We start from the raw sequence: 10,447 nt of genomic DNA, 5'->3' as shown, positions 1-10,447 counted from the left end.
ATGATTCCCTGGATCGGTCAATGTCTGGCCCTTGTGCTCGTCGTCCTGTGCATATATCCCCAACATATATCCTCGCGGAGCTATAGCAACGGCCTGATCTTCTACGAACTGAAGACCCACCGACCCTACCTGCCGCCCACGGTCAGTGTGTCCAGGGGTCGAAACCTGGCCAGCGTGAAGTACTCGGAGAAGGGCTCCATCTGGTCCACCTTCGGACAGCCCTGCGAGTGCAGCGGACCCACCTGCGGATGCTGTGCGGGTCTCAAGGTCGATCAGTACCGATTCGATCAGAAAGGTGAGAAAATGATGGATGCATTTTAAGGCCACTTTTTTAGGCCCCTTCAACAGGGTTCATGAAAAAACTGCATCTTCTTTAAATACAGTATTTTGTGATCTTGAAGAAGATATTACCAAAATAGGTCAGGGTGATATATCAAAGGATATATTAAAAGCGACTTTAGTAGCTAATACCTATAAATATCATTTTTTACTTTTGAGGTAGAAGGGTACTGTAATATTGCATTAAATAGTTATAACTTTTTGGGATCCAAAAGAAATTCGCTAAAATGTTTAATGATGTTTTCACTTCTGAGAAATTTTAAAGATTTTTTTTCTTGAAATTTATTCAAAAATGTAGAAAAGTATTCGCTTTTGTGAATGAAATTAACTATATTCAAGGATTGTTAAAAATTCCATATATTGAACAAATAACTTGATATATTTAGGAAAAGCATGGATAATGCTTATAGAGTTTGAATGACAATTTTAGATTACCTTTTAGTTCTTGCTATGATTATTTTTGCCAGTGTGACTTTAATTTAATTGGAGAAAATATGATTAGAAGGTATTTCTTTTTTAGTATGCTGTCCAGCCTTAATATCTTAATATCCAGTAATGAGCAGCAGTTTAGTAAGCCCCCTTCGGATTGGCCCGTTGGCCTAGCCATGTGGCTATGGATAAATTGAGATCGCTTAGCCGGCGATCGAAATCGGAATCGTGGCTCCTGGCCTGCGGGTGGTGGCCATATATTTGGCTGTGACTTGGGCTGGATTCCAGGCCGATTTCCTTGGCCAAGAAACCGATCTTGGCCGGAGACTACAATGCGAGCGGTGGTTTCCATTTCGCTCCGCTTCGCTTCGTGACATGCCAGCACTTGCCAATCAAAATGCCACAAATTGTTGGCGCTTCCAGCGGTGGCCACCCCCTCATCCGCTTTTCCACCAACCATCCGCCTGGGATCCGCCAACAGTTTGCCACCCGCCACTTTCATTCATTGAATGGAATCGTTTCATTGTTGTGTGCCCGCCCAGTCTATCTGTAATTTTCATTCAACGTTTTCTTTCCACTCTGACTCTATTCGCAGTGTGTGCCAACGTGAGCTTTGTGCCGCAGCTGGAGGAGGCCCAACTGGAGGTCTTCCTGAACGGCAGGCCCTCCTCCAAGTACGGGATCTCGGTGCGGGATCCGGCGCCCTTCTGCATTCCCGTCATGATGGGCGTCCCCATGGCCATGTGCGTCCAAATGACCGAGGTCACCATGGTGGGCAACAACCTGAACATGTGCATGGACTTCGTGGTGCGGCTGGCCACCACAGATCTCTTCGAGATGCACTTCCAGTGCATGCGGATGGGCCTGGACGGGCTGCAGTATGTGGACAAGAACGGGAAGCCCGTGCTGCCAGCCGGAGTCGGCCAGAGCGACGATCCGGAGGAGTACGAGTACGCGGAGCTGGAGGATCAGCCGGAGGAGTATCCCTCGCAGGAGGAAGTCAAGGGCGAGCCAGAGAAGATTCAGCCCCAGAAGAATCCTGAGCACCTGGAAGAGGACCAAGAGGAACACGAGCCATTGGGCTATCCACCACTGATAAACCACCAAGCGCAGAAAACTCAGTCTCAGGAGAATCAGCCACTGATCGATCAGCAAAAGGAGGATCAAATCATGGAAGAACAACCTCAGAAGAATCAAACACTGCCCCATCCGCTTAAAATCGATCAGCTCGAAAAGGATGAGGATCTACCAAGTGAAAATATCGGTTATCAGCCACTGGGTCAAATCGATCATCTGAATGAAGATGATCATAATGAAGAACAACCAATGGATTATCAACCTTTGGAAAATCAACCTCAGGAGAGTCAACCAGAGAATAAACAACCAGAGAAGATTCAACTTCTTTCAGATATACACAACGACGATCCTTTGGAAGAAGATCAACCCATGGGTTATCAGCCCCTGATTGCTATGGACTCACACAAAAATCAACCAGAACAGCATCTTTCAGAGGATCAACAAGAAAATGAAAAAGAGGACAATAAAGAGAGTGAAGATCATCAGGAGATCGAAGAATTCGATGAGGTGGAGCCTTTGCCAATCGAAAGTGAAATGCTAATGGCCAGCGATCAAGCAGAAGAATCACCTCTCGAAGAAGACGAAGAAGAAGAAACGACAGCTGAAGACGCGATAGAGACGGAAACCGAGGCGGAGAAAGAGGTAGAGAAAGAGAAAAAAGTAGAGAAAGAGATAGAGAAAGAGGAAGAAAAGGAAAAAGACACGGGGGCAGACTCTGAGCAAGAGACACCTGACAATGACAATGGTTATGGCGAGAGTGGCCCGAGGCCAAGTCAGGTAATTGAAACAATTACCAATTCAATAAAAGCCACTGAGGCGCCCGCAGCAACAACAACATCGACAACAACGAAAATACCGACAACAACTAAAATACCGACGAAAATACCAACAACAGCTACGACATTTAACAAGCCAGACAATGTTGTTATTGATGACACGAACAATGCGGAGAAGACAGCAGCAGAAGACGAGGGTGAGAAGACAGTAGACGATTCGAAGAAAGACGGGGAGACAGCTGAAGAAGAGGGGACCGAAGAAGAGGAAGAAGAAGCCGATGAAGAGGCGACAACACTGGCTGTTGAAATGGAAAACGATAGCGATAATGAGATAAACGTTGACGATGATGATGATGATGATGAGGTAGAGAAAAAAAACCAGGTGAAGGAACCCCCCAGCCAGGTGGTAAAGGGGGAGAAGAAAAAGGAAGAGGGGGCGGAAGAAACGCCCGAAGAGGTGGCAAAGGAGGGGGAGAAAGAGCCGGAGAAAGAGGTGAAGACAGGTCATGAAGAAAAGGTCAAGCCAGACGACACAGCTGCTGAAGAAGAAGAAACAGGGGAAGAAGGGGAGGAGGCAGCCGACGATGATAATGAAGAAGGAGAGAAAAACGAAGAAGAAGACGACGAAGAGAAGGAGGAGGAGGAGGAGGAGGACGATGCCGAGGAAGAAGAAGAGGCTGCAGAAGAATCCACCGAAGCAGCAAAGCCCGAGGAAAGCGCTGTGAAAATTGAGGAAAATAGCTATGGCTATCAAAATACATATGCAAATGCAAATGAAAATGCGACGCCGGCAGCGAAGTCGTTGTCCCGACGTCGACGTCTGCGCAGCCGCCCCCCTTCCCACCGACTGCCACGCCCCCTGGGGAGACTCCATTAACCCCTCCTTAACTTAATTTATTGTAATTCGTAATTGTTAATGAATTGTTAATGCTAAACGTTGAAGCCTGTTAATTAATACGTATTTATTGTATTTATTGAAACCAACTCAAAGCCAAATCAAGCGAAATAAATGATAATTATAGTTTAACAACTGAAATTTTTCGAGTTAATATCGGTGGTTTTTCGAGGCCAGGTAAATGCAGTGCTGTGGATGCCCTGTGGAAATATTAGCTCAAAGTGAAACTTTGGCTTCCGGAGAAGTGTACTCTTGCCCAGGCCACTCTGGATTTTCTATTTTAAATACCCTGGAGCTTAATTCACTTTCAAAAGCTGCTGATTATAGCTTTAAAAACCAATTTTTAAATCTAGGAAAATCCTTTCATATTTTTTAATCAGCAAGTAAAATAAATAATATTTTTCATTGAAAATGCGTAATTAGATATATATGTATATATGTTTTTTAAAAATAGAAAAACCATAGAAAAACCTTTGTTTATAAAATAACAACAAATTGCTTGGAAATAAGATCGAGTGTAAGCCACCTGATGAAGTTATCCCAATAGTAGGATGAATAAATTAAGAGTCTTGATGATATTTCCCATCATTTTGGCTTTGCTATAGTAGTTAAAGTTCCTTTTTTGTGCCCCTGTCTAAAGTTTATGTTTTCTTGCCAAATTCTGGTTGGCCAAATTTAGTGTGTCCTTGAAAATTCTAGCGTAGTACCAATATGTCCTGGGCGAACGGCCTGAACAATGCGGGCAAGTGCGTCCTGCTACCGCAGCTCCGCCCCTGGCAGCGGTTCGAGTGGCGCTCCTCCATGCAGTCGCAGATCTACAGGGATTGGGGCGTCTACTACACCCGCCGGCTCCTGAATCGCGAGGCTCTGGAGAGTTTCGGCAGGGCGGTTGCGGTCTGCAGGGAGGAGACGCCACGCCCCAGCCTGACGCCACCCACTGCCGCCCCCGCCCCCGTAGGCAGCTATTCGGATGTGGGCGTGGCGGAGACGGGCGTCTGCCGCAGGGACTACAAGTCCCTGTTTCTACGGGGTCGCTGCCAGCGATCGCTGGCCCGCCCCGATCTCGCCCTTCTCGATGTCCAGCGGGCCCAGAGGGCCTTGCAGCTGACCAGGTCGAGAGTTCCGGGCTCTGCCCAGCTTATTGCCGAGAAGTGCGACAACCTCTTCGAGGCCAACAAATTCGAGAACGCCCTGACCACACTCCTCACAGAGGGACAACCCTTCGGCGGACAGTCCGCCCAAGGGCGATTCCGTATGATCAAGGAAAAGGTGAGATCAGTTTTCTATTTTTTTCTTTGTATATAAAAAACAATATTTCAAAATTGCCTTTCAATATGTTAAAAAAACACTTGGTAAATAATTTATAGAAAAGGAATAAAGTATATAAATATATACATCCAAAAAATCACTGTTCCAAAATAGCTTCTCAATATGTTAAATACTTTCGGACATTCTGCACTTTTAAAAAACCCTTTCGGTAAATGATTTGGAATTATAGGAATTATACAAACATATTGTATAGTTTTTTTTATTGTATTGTTTTTTTTCCCACTGATTCAAGTGACATGCACTTTTGGTATACTCTGAACTAACCCTATTTTTTCGGTGTACATTATATAAATATTTATATAAAAATATTTTTCAATCATAAAATAAATTTCAAAATCCAAAAACAAATGATTCCTATATTATTACCCATTCTTTTTAAAATTAAAAAAAAATCCTAAAACGGATTGAATAAAGAAGAAGTCCGCTTACAACAGCCAAAACCTAGTTTTAATAACATAGGTTCATTCCTAATAGCAACCTTAATATAATATTTCCCTCCTTATACCGCCCCAAGACCCTCGACGTTTTCGAAGACACCTTGGGCGAGTCCCTGCGTCCCTTTATGCATCAGCACAGTGGCGTCCTCGAGGAGGTCAGCCGCCGGCAGAAGAAGCTGTCCGCCCACCACTCCAGCCCCCCTTGGAAGACGCTGCGGGACGGACGGCAGTGCGACGTGCAGAGCGTCCATGTCAGGGAGCCGGTACACTGGACACCCCTGGAAAAGGCCCGTCAGCGGGCGAACCAGAGTCTGTACAACCACAACTACATGGGTCGCAATGCAGTCGACATTGCGCTCTTGCGTCAACTGCGCAGCGACCGCAACTTCCTCGATCCCCTCAGGATCTGGACCACGCCCTCCATGCGCCAGCTAAGCGAGGGGCAGTACGCTATTATCCGGCGGTTCATGGTGAGTCCGTAAAATAGGGATTTTTTATTAAAAAATTTCCCTTAAAAATTTTGAATACTCTGTGTTTAGTAAACCTTCTATTTACTTTAAAATGTAGTTAACTATTCAAAGTGTAATATAATCAGGTTTTGGCAAACCACGTTTTTATTTGCTATAAAGCACATTATAATTTGAAAATAACCTAGGAGGGTTCTTGGTATTTTTACGAAATCTTGTTTGGTATTTCCAAACATTTTCCAAAATTTCGTATTTAATCAGGTTTTAGTGAACCCAATTTTTACATCGTCTGTTATAAAACACATAATAATTTGAAGATATCCAGCAGGGCTCTTGGTATTTTTTTGAAATCTTGTTTGGTATTTCCAAACATTTTTCAAAATGTAGTATTTTTGTTTGGTTGTAGAATGCCCTAAATGAAAAAATAATAATGCAAATCATACCACCCCCGATCTTATCCAACCAAATTAGAAAATGTTGCAAGCCCGGAACCCACTGTACAACCGGAGGTACGTGAGGCAGCGGAAGGGGGCGATTTGCGAGCAGGAGCGGCAGCGACGCAAGGAGATGCACCTGTTCCACAAGCAGTACCAGACGAGACGCGACTGTATGCGGATGTTGCAGGAGGTGCACCGCTTTCGCCGGGAGGGGGATGTGGACAGGCTGTCCGACTACGTGGAGCACATAATGTCGGGGTTCATAGGGCTGAAGACCCAGCGCACGCTGCCCTGGAAGTGGGAGCTGCTCAACGACGTCTACAACACCGTGGCAATGGCCTACTGCGATCGCTGCTCCGTTCCCGCCAATGTGGACTTCCTAGAGCCCGAGAATCGACCCGTTCTATACCTTTTGCGGTCGGAGAAGCTGCGCGACATGAGTGTGAGGCTGGGGGGGCCCAACATCTACCTGGAGATCCAGCGGGAGGAGGAGCGGCACAGTCGAATCAAGTGAGTGGTGCGAGTGCAATGTGTCTATAAGGAAGCCTATTCCAAACTTAAGAAAGTTTTTGCCTAAGCTATAGTATTAAAATCGTGAAGATAATTCTTCAAGGTTTATTAATAATATGTCACATTTTAGATTAAAAAAACATTTATTTCTTTAAAAGAATTTTGAATATGTCCCTTTAATATTAAGTTATTTAAGACTATTTTTGGTATAAGTGTGTGAGATAACATCTCTCATAAATACTGTTAGCTTAGTATTTAGTATTTAACTTTTAGTATTATTTTGAAAAATATTTTCATTCAGTTTCGTTAAGAGATTATGAAAAATATATTAGTTGAATTATGTTGTATTTAAGACTATTTTTGGTATAAGTGTGTGAGATAACATCTCTCATAAATACTGTTAGCTTAGTATTTAGTATTTAACTTTTAGTATTATTTTGAAAAATATTTTCATTCAGTTTCGTTAAGAGATTATGAAAAATATATTAGTTGAATTATGTTGTATTTAAGACCATTTTTGGTATAAGTGTGTGAGATAACATATCTTATAAATACTGTATACTGAGTATGTAGTATTTAACTTTTAGTATTATATTGAAAGGCATTTTGATTCTGTTTCGTTAAAAGATTATGAAAAATAAAAAAAAATATTGCGTTTTTTCCCCCTGAAATCTTACTAACTATTGGAATTATTTATTATACCCGTTACTCGTAGAGTAAAAGGGTATACTAGATTCGTCGGAAAGTATTTAACAGGCAGAAGGAAGCGTTTCCGACCCCATAAAGTATATATATTCTTGATCAGGATCACTAGCCGAGTCGATCTAGCCATGTCCGTCTGTCCGTCTGTCCGTCTGTCCGTCTGTCTGTCTGTCCGGATGAACGCTGAGATCTTGGAAACTATGAGAGCTAGGCTATTGAGATTTGGCGAAAAGATTCCTGAGCTTCTTACGCAGCGCAAGTTTGTTTCAGTAGAGTGCCACGCCCACTCTAACGCCCACAAACCGCCCAAAACTGTGGCTTCTACAGTTTTGATGCTAGAGTAAAAATTTAAACTGAAATGTATTGTTCTCATCAATACCTATCGATTAACCCAAAAAAAAGTTTGCCACGCCCACTTTAACGCCCACAAACCGCCCACAAACTTCAAAAAATCGTAAATATGAACGCGGATATCTCGGAAACTATCAAAGATAGAGTATTGGGATTTCATATTTAGATTCCGTAGCCTTGTACGCAGCGCAAGTTTGTTATGCGAATATGCCACGCCCACTCTAACGCCCACAAACCGCCTAAGCCTGTGGCGCCCACAATTTTTATGCTAGATAAAAAATTTTAACTGAAATGTATTGGTCTCGTCAATACCTATCGATTGATCCAAAAAAAAAAATTTGCCACGCCTACCCCAACGCCCACAATGCTTAAATCTGTCTTCTGCCGGTAGGTGGCTCATTTAAATCTCGCTTTTCTGCTTGCATATCTCCATTTCCCTTTGGTCCCTTTAGCTGAGTAACGGGTATCTGATAGTCGAGGTACTCGACTATAGCGTTTTTCCTTGTTTTTTATATCAAAATGTCAAGGTTCTTAATTATATTTATTTGGTTTTGCAGCCAAAAGCTGGAGCTTTTAGAGAGTCGTCTGCGTCACTCCCGCTACCCGATCGAGCGATCCTACCTTCTGTTCGAGATGGCGCGCTGTCACTTCAAGGAGTCGCGATTCGAGAAGTGCCTGGTGGTGGCCCGCAAGGTCTACAACGGTGGGTTAGGCCTAGCTCCTTTCTCTTAACCCTCTAAATCCTCTTAACCCCCCAGAGGCCCGCAGCTGCAACTGCCTGATCTGGCGGTTCAACAGCATCTTCCTCGGCTGCCAAGTGCACGCCGTGCTCAATCGCTTCGAGAGGCTGAAGGAGACCCTGGCCAAGGCCAGTCAGTTGGCCAGCGATCTGAAGGCCCCCAAACTGGTGGCCTACATAGGCATTTGCATTAACGTCAACAACTATGAACTGGCCAAGCGGAAGATGCGCCAGACGGAGATAACAATACGGAAAGTTCGAAAACGCAGTCCCGTTAGCACAACTTCGGCTAGTTCCCAGGACTCTAGTAGTAGTAATCTTTAGGAATATCAGATACCGAACCCCTAGCTCTTAGCTTTGTATTTCCCTTTTGTCTGTGAAACATAAAGCTAAGAGCTTCTAGTTTGGCGTACCTCAAAGACTTAAAATCATAAACCAAAAATTTTAACTTGTTTTTACCATTCGATACGATATATTTCTTTTTGATTTGTAAATAAAAATGTATAGTTTTAAATATTATTGCGTATTACTATGTTTATGCTATGTATTTCATGCATTCTCCAATACATGAAATTATAATAGCCCCTGTTTATACAACACAGACAAATTCATGAAATGATATTAGTAAAGCTGTCAAATTTTTCGAATTTGATATAGAGCTCTAATAAGTAGTAGTAGGGTGTGAAGTAGGCTGTGCCTCAGCATTTCGTAAATTGGGACTGAATTCATAGTCAACTTTAGTGTGTTATCGAATTCATGAAACGGTGTTTATGCACACACGAATTTGCTCATTTCATGAATTGATTTCATGAAATAGGCATAGCATAAACACAGTGCATGATGGGGTTACTAAACAACTATTACAGTTATTTTATCTCATTTTAAAATCACTCGAACCGAAATGTACAGTAATAAACTAACATTTAAAATAAGTTTTCTTCACCGAAAACGGGGTTAAATGCGAATTCTCCCACGCTGACACTTCGACACAAAAGTGTTGGATTTTCACAGCATTTAGCGTTGGCCCAAAATGTTGCAATAGCTAAATTATTGAGCGAAGCGCGGGAAAAAATGGTAACATAAAATGGCCCAAAGAGAGAAATACAAAGAAAGGGGGGCCATTAGGGCCGGGAAAAACAATATCCCCCCATAATCGGGCAATATTATATAACACTTAAATGCCAACAGCCAGAGTCACTGAAATTATTTAATTATGTCTTCTTTTTTGTGTCTACCTCTTTCGACGGCGTCTTAACGACAATTATTACAATATTTATTTATATTTTTAATTGCTTTTATTTTTCACATCAGCCGCAAATGTCTTTTGTTTTTTCGTGTGCTTTCGGTTATTTTTTCGTTTTATTCGTTTTTTTCAAAACTTTGCATAAGCAACGCAGCAGGGGCGGGGTTTTTCGAGGGGGCCTCGACCATTACTCTTCATTTGTATGCCAGCGGGTGTGTGGGTGTCCGCTTTTTATTTCGCTTTTTTTGCGGAAAGAAAGTTACCCGACAAAAAAATGTGAGATGGACAAGGGGCAGCCGCCAATTAAATGTTTTGCTTTTGCCGCTTTATCGTTTTTGGCAATAGCGCAACAAGCCATGCGAAGTGTCGCCGAAATGCGACCGAAAACCATAAATAAGCGCCAAGCCAGCAAAGTCGAGCAAAAAACCGAGCGACCAGCTGCATTTCAATTGAATTTCCAGCCAGTGGCTCCAAAACTGTGCGGGGCTGTGGGAGAAATGGCAACGTAGAGGGAGAATTCTAAACCATTTAACAGTGACCTCCATGGGTAAAACTAGCAAATTTAAGATACATTTAAATTGTCAACCAAAATTAAAAATTCCCTTAAATTTATAGTGGAAAACTAAGTTAAAAAATACAAACAAAACGTTTTTTAACTGAATAAAAAAATATTACACTCTGCTAACCAGAGCAAATATTGTTGTAAAGCGAAAGTT

General features: G+C 42.7%; 2 protein-coding genes across 2 annotated transcripts; both read left to right on the top strand.

The window, feature by feature from the left end:
* LOC119557019 (glutamic acid-rich protein) lies at positions 1-3,498 on the top strand. The gene is made up of 4 exons (XM_037869556.1): positions 1-295; positions 1,364-2,131; positions 2,177-2,487; positions 2,539-3,498. Exons 1-4 carry the CDS (start codon positions 1-3, stop codon positions 3,496-3,498), a joined length of 2,334 nt encoding a protein of 777 aa, XP_037725484.1.
* A 625-nt stretch (positions 3,499-4,123) lies between these two features.
* Positions 4,124-9,004, top strand: LOC119557021. The gene is made up of 5 exons (XM_037869558.1): positions 4,124-4,785; positions 5,360-5,752; positions 6,221-6,696; positions 8,307-8,452; positions 8,508-9,004. The coding sequence occupies exons 1-5, from the start codon at positions 4,228-4,230 to the stop codon at positions 8,810-8,812; spliced, it is 1,878 nt and encodes a 625-aa protein (XP_037725486.1). The 5' UTR covers positions 4,124-4,227; the 3' UTR covers positions 8,813-9,004.
* The last annotated feature ends 1,443 nt before the right edge of the window (positions 9,005-10,447 follow it).

The sequence above is a fragment of the Drosophila subpulchrella genome, chromosome X, assembly GCF_014743375.2.
Source record: "Drosophila subpulchrella strain 33 F10 #4 breed RU33 chromosome X, RU_Dsub_v1.1 Primary Assembly, whole genome shotgun sequence".
Lineage (NCBI taxonomy): Eukaryota > Metazoa > Arthropoda > Insecta > Diptera > Drosophilidae > Drosophila > Drosophila subpulchrella.
This window is presented reverse-complemented; position numbering and strand designations above follow the sequence as displayed.